Source organism: Sus scrofa, chromosome 17, assembly GCF_000003025.6.
Source record: "Sus scrofa isolate TJ Tabasco breed Duroc chromosome 17, Sscrofa11.1, whole genome shotgun sequence".
Lineage (NCBI taxonomy): Eukaryota > Metazoa > Chordata > Mammalia > Artiodactyla > Suidae > Sus > Sus scrofa.
The window spans coordinates 56,992,016-57,015,752 of NC_010459.5; the positions used below are offsets into that span (position 1 = coordinate 56,992,016).

Here is a 23,737-nt window from a genome sequence, read left to right on the forward strand (position 1 = left end):
CTTGAATTCTCTACCCAGCTATTTTCTTTGAAAACTTTTAAACCATTGGGAAAATGGGGAAAAAGTGAATTCCATCAACCTGCGCATGTCTTTTACCGACATTGACCGATCCCTGGCATTTTGTCACATTCGTGTGTATCTATTTGTGTATATTTAGACATAGGCTACATTCGCATTTTCCAAAAATCCAAAAATATCCTCTTTCGCTTTGGGGGCAGTTTTTACTTCGTGATGTGTTTGTCTGTGGTTTGTTTGCGGTTCCAGCCCGGAATTCACTCCAGGGCCGCACATATCGTGTGCTGGGTCTCTGTCACCCCTGGTCTAGAACAGCCGCTCCTTCTGCTTTTCCTTCATGACGCTGACCTTCTCTATGCCCATCCAGTTTTTAATTTAACTTTCGTTTTGAGTTGGAGTCTAGTGGATGTACATGTGTTTCAAGTGCACAGCAGAGGGGATCAGTTACAGTTCTTTTTGTGATTCGGATTTCTTTTTATGTATGTGCCGTTTATGCTCCCTCATTTCGGTAGCATTTGACCATGTTCAATTAACCTGTATATATAGATGCGTGTAACCTGTATCTGACATTCGCGGCAGCACCCCTGAAAGTCAATCATCAATAGTGTGCAGATAATTCCCGCCAACCCTTACTGACTGTCCATCTGCCAGGCCCTGTGTTGTGTGGGCCATTTGCATTTTCTCATTTCTCTGGATGTCTCCCTGAGCAGATGTGCTACTCGGAGCCCCACTTTATAGATGAGGAAAGCAGATCTCGTGGGTCATTCGCTAGCGAGTGGAAGGCCAGGGGTTACACCCAGGCAGACTGCCCAGGGCCCCAGCTCTAAACCACTCAGTCCATGCTGACCCTTAGGTCAGCAGTCAGCATCTTTTCATCAAGAGCTAGACAGGATTTTAAGCTTTGTGACCCAGCTATAATCTCTGGTGCATATTTTTTGTTTTCATAGTCTTTTAAAATATAAAATCTTTCCTCACTCTAGGAGGGGTCATGCGGGTTGGGTCCGCAGGCCATAGTGTGGCAACCTCGACCTAGGCAGTGATGTCCCAGCTCCCACTGATGCCCTGCCCAGTAAGGGCAGCAGCAGGCCAGGAAACCAAGTCTTCACCCCAAGTCCAGGGGCAGCCAGGTCCCGATTTCTTGGGCATCCCTGCGGAACTGCCAGCACACATAGAAGATACTATGCGTTTTTTAAAGGTTTTACGGGAATAGGGGCAGTAGCTGAACAGGCTGAGCTTCTTGTCTTGCACAATGAGCAGGACGGATTGGAGCTCCATCCGTTTTAGCAACATTGATTGACCGCTTTGTCTTCAATGCTTTTGATTAAATGGTAACACAGGCTTAAGGGGCTCATACCATGTGCGTGGCTCTCAGCTTTCATGCATTTGACTTGAAAGCAACCCCGACTTTCATTCAGGGGCACCCAGACGCCTTTCGTGCCCCAGGGTCAGCCTGTGTACAGGCATGAACAGCAGCCGCCCTCCCAGGCTGTGCCCCACGGTTGCTGCTTGACAACCAACCAAGGGCTCCTTGTCTGTAGAATTTCATCTTTGTGCACAGCAGGGTCTGTGTCATTGCCTGACTTTGTGTTAGGTTTTCCCTAAGCGTCTGATAAAATGAATAGAAAACTCTTCTAAACCACGATGATTTTAGAGCTAAGAAATGGCCTCAGACAGTGCAGCTCAACAAAGGTAGAGGCTGTTCGCGTGGCCGAGGTAGTAAATCCCACTTCTCCCTTGCCTGCTGAGTGGACTGTAGCTGAGCGACTCCATGTTCTACTCGATTCCAGAAATGCCCTAGGAGGTCCCGTGGTGGCCCAGCAGAAACACATCTGACTGGGAACTGTGAGGTTGTGGGTTCGATCCCTGGCCTCACTCAGTGGGTTAAGGATCTGGCGTTGCCATGAGCTGGTGGTGGAGGTCACAGACGCGGCTCAGATCTGGTGTTGCTGTGGCTGTGGTGTAGACCAACAGCTGTAGGTAGCTCTGATTCAACCTCTAGCCTGGGAACCGCCATATGCTGTGGGTGCAGCCCTAAAAAGCAAACGAAATAAAATAAAATAAGGTCTCCGAGACAAGGTGAATAAGTGGTTTTATTACATGTAAGCCCTTGCTTTGGATTTTTGGTAGTTTCAAAAGCGCCTTCTTTTTGAAAATGGGGACTGCATGTCCTTTAGAGTGATTCAGTCCCATTCGTCGCAAATTGTGTTTCCCTCTGAGCGTGTCCCCGTTCGCGGGTGCATGTCATTAGAGGTGACACTGAAAAGAGCATCTTTGTGCCAGACGTCTTTGCTTCCCTGGAGTAAATGTCCAGGAGTCAAAAGAGGAATCCTGGGTCAAAGCAGCGTGGTGTTTATTTTCCATCACTTTCTGAGACTTTCTGAAATTTGAAAACCTACTTTCTTTGCGATTTACACTTCCTCTCTTTCATGAGTAGCGCTGCAAGTTGGATGCTCACTTGGTTTCCTGAGGGGCGTTTTCAAACGGATGTCTTTATCATGTTCCTAAAGCATGGGTGGTCCAGAGAAAGGATCAAAATAATATTTATGTTTTAAGAACATGTCAACGTCCTGGCTCAACATCTCAGACTCAGTATCAACTAAAAAGCAAACATCCTTGGGTCCTCTTCCATCTCAGCTGAGTGGAGTGGTTCTCACTCCAGGAGCATCTAGACAAAGACTTAGAATTTAAAAAAAAAAAAAGAAAGAAAGAAAGAAAGAAAGAAAAAAAAAATCACCAACACGCCCAAGGCTGGTTTAGACACCGACAGGCTGCCTCCTGGCAAGACTCTCTTGCTCCGGTGTTTCTGGGCATCACCACTCAGCGAGGCTTCGTTTGTGAGTGCAGAGCGATTTCAGGCTCTCCTGGTACCTTTGGAAGCACCGAGGTGGTAAACGGGCATTCGGAACTCAGTCTTTGCGGAAGACGGGCGCGTGGGGTCAGGTGCAGAGAACTCGCCCTGGCCCGCTAGCCTGGCCTGAGCCCAGGCCCACCAGCTCCCCACCTCCAATCCCTTCCCTCTCCCCTGCTGTTCCCAGCCTTGGGACGCTCCTCTCTCCTGTGGCTGGACCACTGGTCCTCCTCTCAAGCATCGCCTGACCCCGAGGCCTCTCGGGAGCAGCCCACCTAAAGGGCCTTCCTCTCCGCACCCACCCCATCACTCTCATCATCTGTCTCATCCTCACTCAGCAAGAGTGGAAATGGCGTTGCATTTGTTTGTTGCACCCTCTGAAATGTCAGCTCCACGAGGGGCAGACCTGGGCCTTCTGCAATGCTGCCTCTCTGGTGCCTGCAGTAGCACCTGCACATGGTAGGTGCTCAGTAAGCACCTTGCTTGGTGTGTGAGAATGGAGGCGAGCTTACAGGGAATGCAGAAGAGCCCTTGCATCACGGCCTCGAGGACAGGAACGCTACTTCCTGTTTGCCAGATGTCTGGGAACAGAGGTCACCCCTGACTCTCAACTCTTCTAACCCCTGCCTGGCCCCAACCTGACCCGGCACTCGGCCTGGATGCTTGAGAATTGCCCACCTCCTCCCGTGGTCAGATGTTGCCTGAGGTCTGAGCCTTTGCAAATGAAGGCAAGGACCTGTGGTCTCCCTCTGAACTTGTCCAGCAACTTCATCCCTTCACCTGCCTCCCCGGGCAAAAGAGGCAGACACAGCACCCTGCTGGAAATCCTTGTCTACTGTTTAGGTTTTCACCCAACACAGAGTTATTGAGCTCTGGGGGCCTGGGGCGTCAACACAGAGCTGACAGTCCAGTGGAGTCAGACAGTTAGTAAAATGAGTAAACGGGTATTGCAGGTGCTGATAACTGCCGTCAGGGAACAAAACAGGATGACTTAATAGAGGTGGTGGACAGAAAGGGTCCCTCTGGAAACCAGAATGCTGGGAAAAGCATTCCAGGCAGAGGGAACAGCAAATGCAAAGGCAGGAATGAATTCAGCAGAGCAGCGTATCCGCGAAAAGGCCGGTGTTGTTGGAGCAGAGTTAACAAGGGGGGCAAGGGGTCTGAAAGGAGATCTGAGGGGAAAGCAGGGTTGGGCCTCGGGGGCCCTGTAAGAACTTTGAGGTGCATTCTAACTGCAGAGGAAGCCACCAGCCCATTTGAAGCAGGAGATGACGAGGTCTGCGCACGTTTTTAAGAGACCACGCAGGCTGCTGTGCAGCACAGTTGGAAGGAGAGAGCAGAAGCAGGGAGATGAGTCAGGACAGAGCAGATGGCTTTGTTTTCCAGTTTGGATGGTACCATGCTGTCCTCAGTGGGCACGGGGAATTGTTGGCCCTGACTTCTGAAAAAAACTGTTTGGTGTTTCAGACTGTCAGGAGGTGTGACCAGAATGAAGAGTATGTTAAGGTATAAGTGGCTTTTAAGGAACTACTTGTGCTGCATATTTTTTTAAAAAAGAAACTATTTTCCACCAACTTTATTTCCATTTTCTGTTGAGACAACATCGCTTTCATTCATTCCATGCATCCTGAGCCAGACACTGTGCTCTAAGTGTCGCAGAAGACAAGTGTCCAGTACCCTTTCTCAATGTTTTTTTTTTTTTTAATAAAGTTGCTTTTTTTTATTCTTTTTTTCTTTTTCTCCTTTTGGCCACCCCATGGCACATGGAGTTCCCAGAGTGCAGCTGTGGTAATGCCAGATCCTTAACCTCCTGTGCTGGGCTGGGTATTGAATCTGCATCCCAGGGCTCCAGAGACATTGCCAATCTCATTGCACCACAGTGGGAACTCTCCCTTTCTCAATATTTACTAAGATGTCATCAGTGGCATAAGTCCGTCACATTCTGTTATTCTTGCCCCTGTTTGATAACCTTTATTCTCATATCATTATATTTGCTATAGAGCTCACTTAAAAAAAAAAAAAAAAAAAAAAAAAAAAGCAAAACAGCACATCACCACTTACCCCTGAAGAGACTATTCAAAGGAAAGTGGCCTCATGATAATGGAATGGGGAAGCTATAGAAACATGGTGTGGTCATTTTGGAACTGTGATGACTAAGGGAGGAAATGACAAGGGCCTGGAGGGGAAATAACTTCAAAGGAGGAAGGTGGGGAGGCTGGTAACAAAAAAAAAAAAAAAGATGTCGCTGCAAGTGATATTCGAATACTCCAACATGAGTTGCAAAAAGGGGAAATGACTATTTTAGGAGCCATTTCCCAATGCGTGGCTCATACACCGTTCGTTGACTGGCGTGCCCACAGCAAGGACAGAATCAGTGCCCAGCACACAGCGTGCGCCCCGGACCGCATCTCCCGCTTCTCTGCTGGGAGGCTTCGGAGGCTCTTAAAATGCCTCCAGGAACTGTCATTCGTGGGCGAGTCGGGGCTACTCATCTGCCCAGTCACTCTAGAGAGCAGTTCTCCAAGCGGTTATAAGTTCCTGGATCTCTTGTTCTTTTTCTTTAAACTATTGCTCCTTGAATCAAGAGCGGGTTTTGTGTGTTACACGTGTTACAAGCAGCCTTCATTTGGGGGTTGGAGGGGCGCAAACTGGGTGCGCAAGCAGTAAGGAGGATGCCTCGCCCTTGGAGGCCTTGGCCGTCGAGTTTGACCAAAAGTAAATGGTCCTTGTGGCATGTCTGCTTTGGTTCAGAATTTAAACTCTCAGGAGGTTGAGAGGGCAAGAGAGTCAATTACTAATAGCGAGAACTGTCAAGTTGCTTTTGTCTTTTTACACTGATGTTTCCCAAAGTGAGGGGTCCACGGCCTTCAGGAAATCAACAGGAACAATTAACAGGAGCTTCCTGGTGGTGTCTTGTGCAAGGCTGCAGTGAGTTTATCTGTGGCCCATTACTGACAACAAAATAAATAAGCCCAGTGAACAGGAACCACCAACAGAACAAGAGAAGAGCTTGAGGAACAGGTGGTTCGTTGCTTTCCTAACACCCCTAAAATGACCCAGGGAAATGGAGAATTTGGTAAACAAGCATGAACCTTCACTCATTGCTCTGGATCCATGAGACAGGGTGGACCAGCTTTGAATTCTTCCTCATCAAATGGAAACTCACCCTGCAGGGACTGTGACCTCTTTCCCACAGGATGATTTTAGGTACGACACACAGAATATATTTTTTTTATGTTAGCTATGTATTTTAACATATGTATGGAGTTCCCATCGTGGTGCAGTGGTTGACGAATGCGACTAGGAACCATGAGGTTGCGGGTTCAATCCCTGGCCTCGCTCAGTGGGTTAAGGATCCAGTGTTACTGTGAGCTGTGGTGTAGGTTGCAGATGCGGCTCAGATCCCACGTTGCTGTGGCTCTGGTGTAGGCCAGTGGCTACAGCTCCAATTCTATCCCTAGCCTGGGAACCTCCATATGCTGCGGAAGTAGCCCTAGAAAAGGCAAAAAGACAAAAAAAAAAAAATTACATATATATATATATGGAGTTCCCATCTCGGCTTAGTGGTGAGGAGTCTGACTAGCATCCATAAGGATGTGGGTTCGATCCCTGGCCTTGCTCAGTGGGTTAAGGATCCAACATTGCCGTGAGCTGTGGTGTAGGTCGCAGACATGGCTCGGATCTGGCGTTGCTGTGGCTGTGGTGTAGGCCGGCAGCTGCAGCTCTGATTCGACCCCTAGCCTGGGAACCTCCATATACCTCGGGTGCAGCCCTAATGAAAAATAATAATAGTAACATATGTATATATGCATTGTAAAAAATTAAAACTAATCAACAACTTGTAATTTCGCAGGTCATATTGCTTCGGGAGAGTGATTTCTTTTTAATTGGCTTAATTCAACATTTTACTTTAAATTAAGAAGGTACAGACATGGATACGACAGGAAGCGTGCAGTTAAGAGAAACACAGAGTTTAAGAAACACAGTCTTAGACGAAGCTTTCTCCTAACTGGCATTGGTGTAATTGCTTATGACCAATCACAGGACACGAAACACCTTCTTTCATCTCCATGCCTCTTGCCCCTTTTACCCTTCAAAACAAGAAAAAAAGGAAGGAAAAGATGAGAAAGGGAAGGATCCCATCTGTCATTTTCTTTAATCCCTGGGATGGTTTCCATGAAGTAGATAAAAACAAGAAAAGCAACCACGCAAAATGCAGGGGTTGGAGTTCCTGCTGTGGCGCAGTGGGTTAAGAATCCAACTGCAGCATCTCGGGTCCCTGTAGAGACAAGGGTTTGATCCCCAGCCTGGTGCAGTGGGTTAAAGGATTGAGTGTGGCTGCAGGTGCAGCTCAAATTCAATCCCTGACCCGGGAACTCCCATGTGGCACAGGTGCGACCATTAAAAAAAAAAAAAAGCAAGGGTTGCAGCCAGGTGGGAACCTGCACTTCCAGATGCGGATCCTGAGGCCCTGGGAAGTTCTCAATTACTTGCCCTCCTCCCTCCGTGAATTTTTCACAAGAGGGGGCTGAATCCTCAGCCACTTACCTTGCCCCAACCTTGCTCTCAGCTCTTTTCCTCAAAGCAGGTATCTTAAGAATTCAGGAACTTATCTAGGAAGGGATGAACTTGGAGTTGGGGGACAGGTGAATAAATATGCTGGGTCCGTGAGGCCCTATACGTTCCAGGATACAGCGTGGTGTAACACAGCCCTGTCTTGGGCCACATCCCAAAAAGGTCAGTTACTTAGAAGACCAAGATCTTCCTTGTTGCATCGCTTCAACCCTGAGCTTAGACCCAGGCAGCCTGGTTCACCTTGTTCCCCCCACAGGACATGTTGTCAGACATACAGTAAGTGCTTAATAAAGAAATGTTGAATCCACGAAGTATGAAAAGTGCATTTTAGCAAGATCCCCGTGAATAAGGAAAGAACATTCAAACAACTCGATCCAGGTAAGACCCAAATGTGGGAGTTTCCATTGAGGCTCAGCGGGTTAAGAACTCGACTAGCATTCATGAGGATGCAGGTTCCATCCCTGGCTTCACTCAGTGGGTTAAGGATCTGGCATTGCCGTGAGCTGCCGTGTAGGTCACAGATGCAGCTTGGATCTGGCGTTGCTGTGGCTGTGACAGTAGGCCAGCAGCTGTAGTTCCAATTCGACCTCCAGCCTGGGAACTTCCATATGCTTATTCAGGCATCCGGGGAGAAAATGTTTCACTTCCATTGGGTAGCTTGGAATTTTTTTCTGGTCACAACCTCTTCCTCAAAGTCTCATTAGAAAGTAGGCAGTGCTTTCTGTGGCTACAGAGTTCCTGTAACGAGAGGCCTTTTCATCTGAACCACTGGCAGGATTCAAAGCTGGAGGGACCAGAGTCGGCGTTGTCATGGAGAAATCCGTGACACTTTGGGCTTGTGTGTAGGCAATGCCATTGCCAGATCCTTTTTGGAGGCATTGGGAAAACAAGGACTGACTCTTTTATGGAGGTTATTCTTGTGCCCTCGCATCCCGTCTCATTTCCAAGTTCACCAGGCTTATTCACGTCCCCAGAGCCCATAGCGAAGCCCATCACTGGCTGTTTGCATTCAGATGGAGGGTGGGGAAGGGCCCTAAACTTTCCCACCCCTGGCGGTGGGTGTCCGCCCAGATCTGCTGGCGGGACAGCTGCAGAAAGAGCACTGTCCAGACACAACAAATGTTTCAGACCCAAACCTCCCGACGTTCCAGCACCAATTGCTAGAGAAGGATCTCCCTCCCAATTTCTGCCAGTGTTTCCCAGGATATGGACTAATTGCCTTTAAAAGTAATTTCTGTGAAGGATCCAAATGGAGCTGAATGTGAGGGTCCGCCTTTCTCTTTTCCGGCCTCTGTTTCCTGCAACTGTCCCATTGCTTAGGACTCAGAGGTGACCGTGTAAAGGGGTCCATGGCTTGTTATTTTGGTTTTTTTCCCCCAAAGATAAGGAAGGTAATGACTCTTCCACCAATGGAAATTACTGGCAGTTGTCTTATGTCCCAAGTTTTGAAACAAAAAAGAGAGGAATCATATTTTGTTTAGAAAGTTACAGTCTATCCAGTTAAGTTTTTTTTTTTTTAAAGCATACATGTGCCTTTAAGTATACAAATAATCAGCAAAAGGAAGTTTCAGTATCTCAGTTAGATGACTTCAGATCACTTTCTATACCTTCTGGAGCCTTCAGTCTAGGACTTTTCAGTTTTTTTTTCAAAAGCAGAACTGAAGCTGAAACTCAGTTATTTTCCAAGCCTATCTGGCAAATTCAATATTAACCACAAGAAAAACGCAGTTTTGCCTCAGCATCTTTCATTTAACTACTTTGCTAAGGTTTTTTTTTTTAGCACAGCTCCAAGAGAAACAACTCTTTTTGATGTTGTGGGGTGGTGCAAGAAATTACTTAGCTGTCACCTCATCAAAAAAAAAAAAAAATCCAAATATTTCTAAGAAGGAGAGGCAGCTCGTTGCAGCCATCTCGAGTTCTGCAGGAGGGCACACTATTTCTCTCACCATGTTGGGCCTGACACTTTAGAAGAAATAGCGTAGTTGCAAATCTCAGGGCAAGCTCTGCTTGTGAAATAGACCCCGTTGCTATTTTCAGAGCTCTCAGTTCCCTCGACTTGTGGATTTTGACTTTTCTCTGTAAATAAAGCTAGGGAAAGCTCCTGAAATTTCACGGGAGGAAAGAAAAGTCAAGATCACTTAGAGAAAGAGAAAGAGAAAGGGGCGGTGGCCTGATGGCCTGCAGACCTCACGCTCTGAGTCCCCAGGGAAGGAAAGCAGCAAGGGATTCTCCTCAGGCCTTCCTTCAGGGTCCTGCACCTGCTCGTCCTAACTTCTAGTCTTGGGGACCATCCCGTCTGGCCCAGGTGTTTGTGCTCACAATCCATGTCATTCTGTGCCCAGCCAAAGGGGGGGACGTGGTGGTGGCCAAAGGGCAGCAAGCCTCCCCCATTTGCCTGGGGACTCATTCGATGCCTAACTTGCCCAAGGCTGGGCCAGAAAAACCCTTAAAGCTTCTTCAGGCCTAAACTTCTGTGATTCTTAACACACCTGCGGCTAGACCCTGTTTATTTAAGAGGGGGGTTTTTGTTGCCTTCTCTGGGTGTCTTTATGCTGCAGCCCTGCTCTCAAGGATCTGGGGCCAGAGAACCACACACACAGTCATCTGATTCTCAGCAACTGTCCAGGCACTTTCCAGCATCTTCCGTGCTGTAACTGGTCCTCGGATAGATGGGCAGTGTGACTTGCATTGACAGTGTCAGTTATCCTGGAAGTTCAAGAAGGGTTTCTCCAGATGCTTTTGTGTGGCAAAATGTTTGGGGCCGAGATTAAGACTGACTTGGTCAAGGTTCCTGTCTATCAAATCTGGGAGTAGAACAGGCTTCAATGGTCATGACAAACAGGAGCTCAAGTTCACCAATGCAGAAGCCATTCTCTTCCCCAAGAAGAGCATCCTTAACCTGATGAGCCATAAGAATCCCTTTTAAAGCCTAGATTTTTAGTATTTCCCATTGTGGCTCAGCGGGTTAAGAACTGACCAGTATCCATAAGGACTCGGGTTCAATCCCCAGCCTCGCTCAGTGGGTTAAGGATCCGGCATTGCTGTGGCTGTGATGTAGGCTTGCAGCTGCAGCTGCAATTTGACCCCTAGCCTGAGAACTTCCATATGCTGCAAGTGCGACTCTAAAAAGACCAAAAAAAAAAAAACAAAAAAAGACTAGATTTTTATATTGAAAAAGCAGAACATGTACACATAATTTTGGGGGGGGATTTCTGTTTTGTTTGTTTTTTTGGCCACCCCACACAGCATATGAAAGTTCCCAGGCCAGGGATCGAATCCAAGCTGGGGCTGTGACCTACACTACAGCTGCAACAATGCTGAATCCTTAACCCACTGCACCACAGCAGGAACTCCCTGTAAACATGGTTTTTTAAAATTCAAACTGTGCTGGGGAATTCCCTGGTGGCACAGTGGGTTAAGGATCTAGCATTATCACTGCTGTGGCTTGGGTTGCTGCTGTGCCAGTTCTGTCCCCAGCCTGGGAACTTCTGCATGCCACAGACATGGCCAAAAAAAAAAAAAAAAGGAATTGACCTGTACCAGTGAACATGGACTGAAAGCATATTTTCCTTTAAAATCCCAGATCTCTAAGTTTTCCTGGTCTTCAGTTCTCCTGGCCAGAGAAAGAACCCCAACAGCTTATATCATCTCCCAGAAAGTTACTGTACTCATAAAAGAATACATGGAGGCATGCCATCTACAGTTTCACATCTTTCTTTTTAAAATAAAAATACTGTATTTAAGAGATTATTCCATTTCATCTCGTATAAACTCCACCTCATTCTTTTTAACGGCTGTATAGTATTCCATTATACAACCATGTCATTAGGTATCGGTAATTACATTGAAGCCATTTTCTGATTCTTGATACAGAATCAATCCTGATACTCTAACCATACAACTCACCCCACTGACTGTGAATGTTTTTATCAGCTTACCATCCCTCTCTCTAGAGGTGTACCACGGCCTTCTGTCTTTCATCAAAACACACGTGCCGTCTTGCAATGGAGATGGTGCTAAAAGGACAGACTCCAGGGCCAAAACTGCCTCTGTCAATCTGGGTTCTATTCCTTGCTGTCTGAGCAACCCTACACTACTCACCCACCCTCTCTGTGCCTAAGCTTTCTCCCCTCTTACATGGGTATTAGTGATAGTGCCTGCTTCATGGGCTGGTGACTATCCAGTGAGGTAATAAGTGCTAATTACTAATCTCAGTGCCTGGCACAGAGTTAAAAAGCCCTGAGCCATCCTTATTGGCTAAATAGCAAACCACATGAACATGACTTAATATGCACTAGAAAGATGAGCGTGGATTTCCTCTTTGAGTAATTAAAGGAACTGGATATGAGCTGAGACACATGGCGTGTAAGAAATCTGCCTTGTTGTGTGGGGTTTGCAAAGTGGGGAGCCTTCCCAGACGGTCTTTGCTGTGACCCCTTAAAAGCATGCCGACCCCCCTCTCGTCTCTCTGGAGGTGGCCTTGCAGAGTGTTCAGCTTTGTCACCCATCAACTCTCACAACAGAAGTGTCACGAGAGCACTTTGTTTCTTCCTCGGGGGTGTCCTCCTTCCTCTGTCTTTCTTCCCTTTTTTGGAGAATGTGGGTGGGAAAAATGGAGGTGGTGTGGGGATTTTTCCTAGGCTCTTGGAAACTTTTCTTTCTCTTTCTTTCTCTCTCTCTCTCTCTCTCTCTCTCTCTCTCTCTCTCTCTCTCGAACATGATGTGCTTTAAAATATGATAGAAACATCCACAAGTCAACAGCACCATTCGCACTGCTTTGATCTTTCTAAGCCTATCTGCATATTTACATAACGCAAAATATTTCCAAGTGCATTGAAGGGGAAGCCAGTTGTCTTTAAAGATGATCAAAGACCTTTCTCCATTCTGCATGTACTCGGCATCTGGGCTCAGCAGCCTCGTAAAGACATAGGACCTCAAAGTAAAAGTTCCTACATCCAGGGAGAGGTTCCATGAACTTCAGGGATTCACATTTCCCATACATCAAAGGATCTGAAATATTTAAAATGTATACATTTTTGGAAACTTGTGCCTTTTGTATAACTTCTCTCTCTCATGGCCTCAGACAGGAAGTATAAACCATTCTATCACCTTCCCCCAAAACTAAGAATTCTTGGAAGTCAGTCATGGAATCTGTGAGAAGGAAGTTAAAATGCTAAACATGGACGCTTTCCAAAAAAGGATTTTAGTAGAAGAAAAATGCCCATCTTGTTCATGAGTTTCCATGACGCTGTACAGAGCGGGGGCCCAGCGACCACCGGCTGCTCAGGGCTCCTTCTGCATCTCTGATCTCTATCTCTTCCTGCTGGGGAGACTTATTTATCTACTACTTCCTGCTGTGAGCTGGTGACCTCATCGTGTGATCTGCCTTCCCAAGGAAATGATAATTTTCTAGCTACGTTGATGGAAACCATCTCAGAAGCTCTCTTCTCCTATCGCCTGGCCACTAATACTTTCATTTTAGGGGTCTGGGGGCGGGGGGAGCCCTTGTGAAAGATAAAGTGAGGAGGCAGCAGGACTGGGCTGTGATGCTGATCTGCCCTTTGTGAAGGGAAAGGGGACCAGGCAGGAGAGGGTAGAGAGAGCCTCAGACTACAAGCAGTTCACACAGTCCTGGACATAACACAGTGAAAGGCTTCAAAACAGAATGCCCTTTGGAGGAGTCCTGCCTTGGGCAGAAATGCTCCAGCCCCCTGCCTATTAACTTCCAATTTGCAAAGGAAACCAGCGTGGAGCCTCGAAGACCCCAGCAGTGGGCTGGACTCAGCCGCAGAGAACTTCATTGGGTCCATGTAGTTATTTTCTTACGTCTCTCTAAGCACGCCGCAGGCTCCACCACTCCCAAATGTCTGACACCTGGCCAGCTTCACGTACATATACTTCTTGCCCATCTCCTATGATCATCTGAGTTTTCTGTTCCTGCCTAGCAATATCCTTAAGTCAGCTCCTTCCCAGGTTACGTGCACCTTGACTTTAGCAGATCAGAGGGGGGAAATTGACTTAGACTTGGAGAGGCTGTGTGGTGAATTGACAACGGCAGGCTTCAGAGTCAGACAAGCTCGAGTGTGAATCCCCACTCTACTGCCTGCTGCAGTGACCTTAAAGCAGAAAGGCAAGCTGGGCACTTGGAGAGCCAGCGTGGGGACAGTCACTGAAGAGCTGTGCCCTCACTCCCGGTCTGCAGGGGGGATGACCAACCTGGCGATGGGAATGATGGAGAAGCCCAAGACGGAAGCTTCCACAGGTGGCATTCCACGGGCTCAACTCCTCTGCTTCTGCTCAGAACTGTAGCTGCTGGCTCTTTATGTCCCTGCAGAAGACTGAGTGTGGGGACCAAATCTCTCTGCATCTTCCTTCCCCTGGGCCACGCCGCACCCCTCCTCCTCTCCCTGGCAGTTACCATCCTGCCCTTCTTAGAAGACTCACCCGAAATTGCGCATGATCCCTCACCAATCCTCCCTCCAGCTGCCCTCCAGCCGACCTCCCCCTCCCCCCAGCCACCGGCGTCTCCGCCTGGACTGGACAACTGGCTTTGATGAGCCTCTCCAGCTTGACACGGGCTCCGCCACATCCCCTTTCCGCCCGGCATTCAGATAAACATCAACCAATATGGAAATCAAGCCCCAGATTTTTGCCTACGCCTCTCTAGACAGCCTGGTCATCTTTCAGTTCCTCTAACTCCCCACGCACTTCACACACACACACACATTCACTCCCTCCCTCCTGCCCACACTCACCCACTGCTCTTGCTCACCACTAACCTCCACTCGCCCCCAGATTGCAGCCTCCACAGCCCTTTGTCGGGGAACTTTCCCTGTGCCCCGATCCATCACCGCTTGCCAAGTGCACTTGTAACGCTTCCCAACTTTCTGTATTTTCTTCTCCCTGGCAGTTACCATCCTGCCCTCCCAGAAACGCTGGGAAGTCCCGTCATGGCACAGCGGAAACGAATCCGACAAGGAACCGTGAGGTTGAGGGTTCAATCCCTGGCCTCGCTCAGTGGGTTAAGGATCTGGCATTGCCGTGAGCTCTGGTGTAGGTCGCAGATGCAGCTCAGATCTGGCGTTGCTGTGGCTGTGGTGTAGGCTGGCAGCTGTAGCTCCAATTAGACCCTTGGCCTGGGAACCTCTGTATGCCACAAGTGGGGCCCTAAAAAGCAAAAAAGAAAGAAAGAAATGCTGTATTTATTCTGATTTTTCTGATTTGATTGGAGTGTGTCTCCTCTACTGGAACGTACACTGGCAAGAGATCAGGAGCTGTCTTGTTCGCTGCTGTATCTCCAAAACAGTACCCGCATATCATGGTGCTTAAGACAATCTTGATGAATGAATGAAACTAGCTAATTACTCCCATGGCTCATTGCTGATTCAGTTGCTTTTTATTTTTTGGTTTTTCTTGCTTTCTTTTTGTCATACCCACAGCATGCCAAAGTTCCTGAGCCAGGGATCAAACCCACGCCACAGAAATGACCCAAGCCATAGGAGTGACGATGCTAGACCCTCAGCCCCCTAGGCCACCAGGGAACGCCCTTGTTTTATTTTTATAACACTATTATTATTTTTTGTCACCTTAGTTTCAGGTATACGACATAGTGATTCAGTTATACATATATTATACATCTACATATTCCTTTTTTTCAGCTTCTTTTCCCTTATAGATTATTACAAAATATATAGTTCCCTGTGCTGCGGGTCCTTGTGGGTTATCTATTTCACATGTAGCCGATTGAGTTTAGGTTAGGACCTTGCATCTGGCCATTGTGTGAAGGTCTCCCTGGAAAGGGAATCTCTTATTCTTTGCCTTTATTTCCCTAAACTCCTGTCCCTTCTTCCTTCGATGCTTATTCATCCTCCTTTCGCAACTCCCAGCTATTGTATGAAAATGGGCATTTGCAGGAAACGCTCTTTTTGAAAACTGGTGAAGAAGATTTCTCCCACTGCACCTAAAATCGAACTGCCTTTGTGCCCAAAGAGAATAAAAATATAAGCATATATCCTCCTTCCTCTCTTTAGTACCTACACAAATGTTCCCCCAGTAACACCCTGTTAAAAAGTCACTTGGAGCGTTCCTGTTGTGGCTCAGTGGGTTAAGAACCCGACTAGTATCCATGAGGATGCGGGTTCCATCCCCAGCCTCGCTCAATGGGTTAAGGATCCGGTGTTGCCACAAGCTTCATATAGGTCGCAGACATGGCTCAGATCTGGTGTGGCTGTGGCTGTGGTGTAGGCTGGCAGCCCCAGCTCTGATTAGACCCCTAGCCTGGGAACTTCCATCTGCTGCAGGTGGAACCCTAAAAAAAAATAATAATAATAACATGGGCATGGCCTCAGCAACACTCATAGTTCTTCTCGGGATGCTTCGCAGGGCTGTCGGTCACTTCCATCTGTTGTCTCTAAGGCGTTCAGCACAGGGCCAAGGACAGAGGTGCCTGATGCGTGTTTGTTGTGGCTGCTCTTTCTGGTTCTCCACACCCTGCCAGCCAGCCTGTCCTTGGAAGCCTGGCTTGCCCCACTGGATCCTTTCTTTTTTGCGTGATTTTTTTGTTTTGGTTTTGGTTTTGGTCTTTTGTCTTTTTAGGGCTGCACCCACGGCACATGGAAGGGGTCGAATTGGAGCTACAGCTGCCGGCTTATGCCACCGCCGCAGCAACTAGGGATCCGAGCCGCATCTTTGACCTACACCACAGCTCACGGCAACACAGGCTCCTTAACCCACTGAGCAAGGCCAGGGATCAAACCCACGTCCTCATGGATGCTAGTTGGGTTTGTTAACCACTGAGCCATGATGGGAACTCCTGGATCCTTTCTTGAACATGCCCAGAGGGTCACCCTCTTGGAGTCCTGCCTGCACAGGTCAGGGACAGCCTCCGTGGGAGATCTGTCAGTTATGCAAAGATCTGGCGGAAGAGTGTTCTGGGCAGAGGACTAGCCAGGGCAAAGGTCCTGAGGCAGAAGCAAGCTCAGCGCATCAAAGAAAAGTCAGAAAGCAGTGCTGCTGGAGAGAAATTAACATGAGGAGCTAGGAGGCCGATCGGCTAGGGAGGTTAGATTTTATTCTCAGTGTGGTTGCAAGCGAATGGGTGTTTTAAAACAGGAGACCCACAGTCTGATTTGTGTGTATAAAATATTCTGGCAACTGTCTGGAGAATGAATTATAATAATTATTATTATTATTAATTATCATTATTATAAACAATTATAATAATTATTATAAGGGGAAGGGTGCAGTAATGGATGTGAGAATGCTTAGAGTCCATGTGACCTTGGGCAAGTCATTTGATCTCTCTGTCCTTCAGTGTCCTTGTAAAATGGGACTAAGAAAACCCACCTCATGGAAGTTCCCACGTGTTGCAGTGGGTTAAGGATCTGGGATTGCCACAGCTGTGGTGTAGGTTGCAACAGCAGTGTGGGTTCAATCCCTGGCCCAGGAACGTCCACATGCCGTGGGTATGGCCAAGAAAGAAAGAAAACCTACCTTGGAGGCATCTGAGACTTAAATGAGATAATGGCTTCAGTGCACCCAACAAATAATAGGTCCCCATTCAGTAAAGTCTGCTGTTCCCAAGCTTTCTCACATGTATTGAATTCTTTTATAACACAAATCTTGAAGGGCATTGTTATTAAACCTCTGAGATATGAGTGGATTGCAGAAGATGGCCCTGGACTATTCTGAGGGGAATCGTGTTATCACAACATATTTGGAGTTTTCCTTTGCTGAGACTTCATGTCCTTTAGGACGTAGGCTGCTGCTCTGACAGCTCCAGGCTCTAAGTGCAGAGTAAACTGTCTTGGGGTAAGATTGTCGCTGTCCATCTTGGACAGCTGTGGGTGCCCCGCAGGGTGGAGGGTAACAGCATCCCCGTCTTTCATGATAGGCAACCCCACCAGCTAAGCTGATGCCAATCTGGACACTTCCAAGCAGCTGCCATAGAAGCAGCTGCCCTGTGAACACACACACTGCGTGGTTTCTAGACAAAGGCAAGCACGTCTCAGACGATGGGCTTTTTCTTTCCGGCTGTGTTAGATGTGTTTCATAGGAATTGTGATAGGTTGGAGAGTGTGTTTTGTTTTCCGTTTTCTTCCCAGTGTGGACAAAGTGTCATTTTTCAAAAAGGTAACATCATGACTCAGATGAATATAAAATGAACTCATGTCAAAGACTTTGTTAAACTGATTCGTGAAGGTCCAACCAACAAGAGGATAAACCATAACTTTTCAGGTTATCTTTTCTAACTGAAGAGAAGTTTCTGGGCTTCCTTAGCTGGAAAAAAATCCCTAGAGTAGCAAGTCGCTGTACTAGATCAAGACCTCTAATCATGCCCTCCATACGATTCGAAAACTCTGTTCCTTCTGAAGGCTTCATCTCCGCTGGGTTCTCCAAGCTGAGTGCCTACATTCATGAAACCTGCTCACAGCACATTGAAGTGACAGTGCTTGAGCGGGCAGACTAGTAGGTCTTGAGATCCATCTTCTGGACCTCACCAGCATCATTTTTTTTTTGGCTGCACCCATGGCATGCAGAGGTTCCCAGGCCAACTGTGCTACAGCAGCGACAATGCCAGGTTCTTAACCTGCTGAGCCACCAGGGAACTCCTCAAGGGTCATTCTTACTGGAGGCCATCTAAAAAGGTGGCCAGAGAGCCAGAGAGCTTCCTTTTAAATGCTTCTCGCGACAGAAATAAGAGCTCTCATCGTGGTGCTGTGTGTCTCTCTACCTTCCAAAAACGTGGACAGGACAAAGGGCATCGCGTTACTCATCCTTATCCATCCATTAACTCACCAGGTAGCAGTGAGCACCTGCTGGGTGCTGGACTCTGGGAAGGCAGGGGGAGCAGGACGGCGTGGTCCCTGCTCTGCTGGAGCGGGTGCTCTGCAGGGAGACAGATGCCAAATACGTGATCTCCCACTTAGTGAATGAAATACAAATGTCCTAAGTCCTGGCGTGGACGGGTGCTGAGCAACGTATCGGGGAGGACTAGCTTAGTCTGGGGGATCTGGGGGTAGCCAGGCCTCCTTTTCCAAGGCAGAGATGTTCAGATGAGTCTGGAAGCATGAGAGGGATTTCACAGGGTGCAAGGCTGATGATTGCTTTGAATCAAGGGAAGAGCATGCGCGAAAGACCCGGGGACCCCCAAACGGGTGGCGCGCATGCGTGATAAGGAAGCGATGCCGGGAGGCAGGAGCAGGATCCCACGGCGCCTGGACGTTTGGCAGAGATGGAGCTTCATCCAAAGGATGTTGGGAGCTGCCGAAGGGTCGCAGAATGGGAAATAACACGGCCCGAACCCGTGCTCCCGAAAACTCCAGCCCAGGAGCAGTGCTGGTAAACGCTCGGTAACGCTTGGCTGCATTTGTAAAGGAGCACGCGCTGACCAAGGGGATGCTTCTCCGGATCCCCGACTCCTAAAACGACTCAGCCTCCGAGAAGTGAGACTCCGTACCGTCCGTTCTCGCTGAGGGTCTCTGGTTCACTGTGGACGAGAGGGGCAAGCCCTGCAGGCGGCAGGGGCCTCACCAGGCCTGTGCCTGTAACTTTTAAGATCGTTTTCTTTCTTTAGAAAATGAATGAACGGTGGCGATGTCCCAAGGAGGTGACACTCTTCCCGAACGGCAAGTTATCCACTCATCTGGGCGTGGCCGAGAGCGTGTTAAAAAAACATTTTCCATTTTCCTGGCAAAGATTTTGGAACGAAACGTGCCATCCAGTAGAGATAATGGGCAGGATAGGTGAGGGCGCAAAGGAAAAGGCCCTTTCATTCAAGGCTCGTGGCCAGTGGGCGTGAAAGTGAGTCAGGGCTGGCTGGAGGGCTGTGCGGAGCACGGAAGAAGAGCCGTGGTGGTTGCTACCCTGCCAGCTCCCCTCCCTAGAAATGGCTCTCTGGAAATAAGTGGGGGCGGGGGGTGCGGCTGGTTGTCTGAGAAAACCATCATTTCAGCACTGTAATCCCTCTGAACTGGAATTAGCTAAAATGTCCCCAAATCAGGAAGGACAGGTTATGGGTCATTCATACAGTGCAAAAGCATTCTGCTAGTTAAAAGGGTAATGAGGAAACCTGTCTCAGGACAGAGGAAGATGTTCACAATCTGTTTTAAAAACAGATTTTAGGAGTTCCCGTCGTGGCTCAGGGGTTAACGCATCCGACTAGGAACCATGAGGTTGTGGGTTCGATCCCTGGCCTCGCTCAGTGGGTTAAGGATCCGGCGTTGCCGTGAGCTGTGGTGTAGGTTGCAGACGCAGCTCGGATCCCGCGTTGCTGTGGCTCTGGCGTAGGCCGGTGGCTACAGCTCCAATTCGATCCCTAGCCTGGGAACCTCCATGTGCCGAGGGAGCGGCCCAAGAAATGGCAAAAGGACAAAAAAACAAACGAAAAACAGATTTTAAAAACTTAAAGTGGGGGGAAAAGAAGCAGATTATAAAACTATCTATTGTGGGACTGCATTGAATTTTTTTCATTACTCCATGAATTTTATTACATTTATAGTTGTGCAACAATCATCACAACCAAATTTTATACCATTTCCATCCCAAAGCCTCAGTGTACATTTTAAAATATAACTGTGACTCTAGGTGTGTGTGTGAGACTAAGAAAAGTTCCCGAAAGACACGAGCCTAAGGAGTCACAGTGGTGACCTGTGCTTGGTGGCACTGTAGGCATTTTTGGTGGTTTCTGTTTCCTTGTGTTGTGTCCTGTCCTTGAGGAACTTGTACCGCGTGCGTAGCCAGGAAGAAGGCTTCATGTGCAAAAGGCATGTCTCCTAGGAGGCTCTCAGCTGCTCTGGACTCTGGGGATGGTCAGTGCCCGGCTGCCTGCGTGCAGGATCGCCTTCCGCTGCAGCGTCTCAGATAGACAGGCAGTGTTTCCCCAGATCCACTCCGGCCTGCCTGTGGGTTTAAGACGGTGTTTCACAGCAGCTGGCCATCCAATCCCAGTGTGGTGACAGAAAAAAAGATTATGCAAAACAAGCATCAATTGACAACAGATGTAATGGGAGTGCTGGTCATTTTTGCTTTCTTTATAAACTGTGTGTCCTAGGAACGAGTTGGGATAAAAAATATGATGAACAAAATTTAATTTTTTAAAAAGCACCTGCAACCGACTCAGAGACGTGGAGAACAGACTTGTGGTTGCCAAGGGAGAGGGAAGAGGGAGGGGGTGAACTGGAAGCTGGGGGTGAAAAGATGCAAACGATTATGTTTAGAGGGATGAGCGATGCAGTTGTGCTGCAGAGCACAGGGAGCTCTAGCCAATCCCCTAAAACAGACCATGGTGGAAAATAATACATGTATTATAAAAGAAGGTATATATATATATATATATATATATATATATATATATATAACTAAGTCACTTTGCTGCACAGCAGAAATTGGCACAGTTGATTGTAAAACAACCATAATTTTAAAAAAAGAAAGAAAAAATAAAAAAGCAACCGAAATGGAATCATTACCTCTGAATGGTGGGATGATGGGTGCTTTTCACTGTCTTCTTTTTGCTTCTCTATTTCCTAATTTTCCCTGTGACTAATATGCTTTGATATAATAAGGGAGGGACAAAGGCGATTACTTTGAAACCCCCAGAAACAAATAGTTCACTTATTTGCAGCAGAAACTTCCAGTACGAAGGGGCTTTAGGGAAGGAACACGGGTCTGAGAATCAGGAGATTGCCTGTGTTTGGGTCCTGGCTGTGTAGACGAATCACTCCCCCCCTGTGTCCTTGTTTTGTTGCATGCGGATAGATGAACATCGAAAGGGCTTCTGCTCTGTCCTGGGGCCGAGCCTGATGCTGGGGCGAGAGCAGCAAGCTGGGGGATTTCTGGTCCCAGAGTCATGGGACTTAATCCCAGTTAAGAGAAAAATAGCAACAACCAGACACAGAGCCGTCGAATGGTGTTGACGGTTAACAGCCCAGCCTTACTGAGCACTCACCAAATGCCAGTTCAAAGAGCTTCCTATACATACTGACCCATTTAACTCTCACCATAACTCTGTGAAGTAGATAGTACTGTTATTCCCATTGTACAGACAAGAACACTAAGGCCCCCAAAGAGAGTAGTTAATTTACTCAAGGGCATGGCTGGGAATTCACAGAGCGGGGACTTCACCCCGACTCGGTGCTAGGCTACATTCAATTATGTAACTAGGAGGGCCGTCGTTGCTATAAATTAGATCAGAGCCATGAGAGCATATTGGGGAGATTGGACCTGGTCTCCGCGTGCAGGTGAGACTTCCTGGGGGATGTGATCGTTTTACCTGAGAGCCCCACCCCCCCACCAAAGAAATCAGGCCAACAGCGGGGACAAGGGCCTTTGGGGTCAAGGAAATGAGGTGAAAGAGCAGCCGGGTTCTAAACCAGCGACATCACTGCAGGGTCATTGGCAGCGGCAATAACCGTGACCTCTTCCTCCCCTGCCCCAGGCGCTCCTGGCCCGGGCGCTTTATGACAACCACCCTGACTGCTCCGACGAGCTGGCTTTCTGCAGAGGAGACATCCTGACCATTCTGGAACAGGACGTGCCGGAAAGCGAGGGCTGGTGGACGTGTCTGCTCCACGGGAGGCAAGGCCTGGCCCCTGCCAACCGCCTCCAGATCCTCGAGGAGGCCCCCGCAGACGGGCCCTGTCCCCCTTTCTTCGGTGGCCTGGAAGAGGCTCCCGGCCGCTCCCAGGAGAACTACGAGGTGCCCAGCCCCCCGACGCCAGGCCCCGTGTATGAGCAGATGAAGAGCTGGGTGGAGGGGCCCCCGCCTCCCACGGTCCAGATCTACGAGTTCCCTGACCCACCCACCTGCGCCAGGATCGTCTGTGAAAAGACCCTGAGCTTTCCCAAACAGGTAAGCTGTTTGCAGGTGGAAGAATCAGCTCAAGGGCACGCCACGCCCTGGGGCTTAGCTCCCCCTGAGTCACGGGGTCCACCAGGAGACCAGGCGCAAGGTGGGAACCAGATGGTTGGGGGGATGGGGTGAGCTTGTGTTTGGCCCCAGTTTGGGTTGCATTTAACACACGTGGCACCTCCCAGCTCTCCAGGACGCCCATATTTGGCAGGAAACTGAGTGTTCAAGGTGAGGGTTCCCATGGTGGCGCCGTGGAAACGAATCTGACTAGTATCCATGAGGACGCAGGTTCGGTCCCTGGCCTCACTCAGTGGGTTAAGGATCCGGCGTTGCTGTGAGCTGTAATGTAGGTCACAGACACGGCTCGGATCTGGCGTTGCTGTGGCTGTGGTGTAGGCCGGCAACTGCAGCTCTGATTCAACCCCTAGCCTGGGAACCTCCATATGCCGCAGGTGCAGCCCTAAAAAAAAAAAAAAAAAAAAAAAAAAAAAAAGTTCAGGGTGCTCTTTTTTTTAAAAATGATCATTTGGATACTTTATAGATTTAAAAGAGATTTTGTTGAAATGTATTTTTTATTTTATTTTTAAAAATTTTATTAGAGTATATTTGCTTGACCGTGCTGTGCCAGTTCCTGCTGTGCAGCAAAGTGAATCAGTCACGCATATGCACACATTCTTTTTTATATTCTTTTCCATCATGGTCTGTCCCAGGAGATTGGATAGAGTCCCCTGTGCTGCAATAGGACCTTGTTGTTTATTCTTTCTAAATGTAATCGTTTGCATCTACCAACCCCAGACTCCCCGTCCATCCCATTCCCTCCCCCACTCCCCCTTGGCAACCACAAGTCTGTAGTCTATGTCTTGTGTGTCTGTTTCTGTTCTGTAGGTAAGTTCATCTGTGCCATATTTTAGATTCCACATATAAGTGACATCATATGGTATTTGTCTTTCTCTTTCTGACTTACCTCGCTTCACATGAGAAGCTCTAGTTGCATCCGCGTTGCTGTGAATGGCACGATTTCATTCTTTCATGGCTGAGTCGTATTCCATTGTGTATGTGTACCACATCTTCTTAATCCGTTCCTCTGTCAGTGAACATGGAGGTTGTTCCCATGTCTTGGCTATTGTGAATGGTGCTGCTATCTTTTTGAATTATAATTTTGTCCATATATGTGCCCAGGAGTGGGGTTGCTGGGTCATGTAGTAGTTCTATATTTATGTTTCTGAGGAATCTCAATACTGTTTTCCATAGAGGCTGCACCAGCTTACATTCCTACCAACAGTGCAGGAGGGTTCCCTGTGCTCCACACCCTCTCCAGCATTTGTTATTTGCAGAGTAGTTAGTGATGGCCATTCTGACCGGAGTGAGGTGGTACCACGGTGGTCTTTGTTTGCATAAGAAGGAACACTAAATGGCCAGTGGTGAATGGGGGGGGGTTGCATTTCCATGGT

At 48.1% G+C, this 23,737-nt stretch overlaps 1 protein-coding gene across 2 annotated transcripts in view; it reads left to right on the top strand.

Moving 5' to 3' along the window:
• Positions 1-23,737, top strand: part of CASS4 (Cas scaffolding protein family member 4) — a 41,533-nt gene that overhangs the window by 1,242 nt on the left and 16,554 nt on the right. For both annotated transcript variants that reach the window (XM_013985477.2, NM_001110431.2), the window contains 1 exon segment: positions 21,873-22,286. In XM_013985477.2, coding sequence (XP_013840931.2) covers positions 21,873-22,286 — 414 coding nt within the window.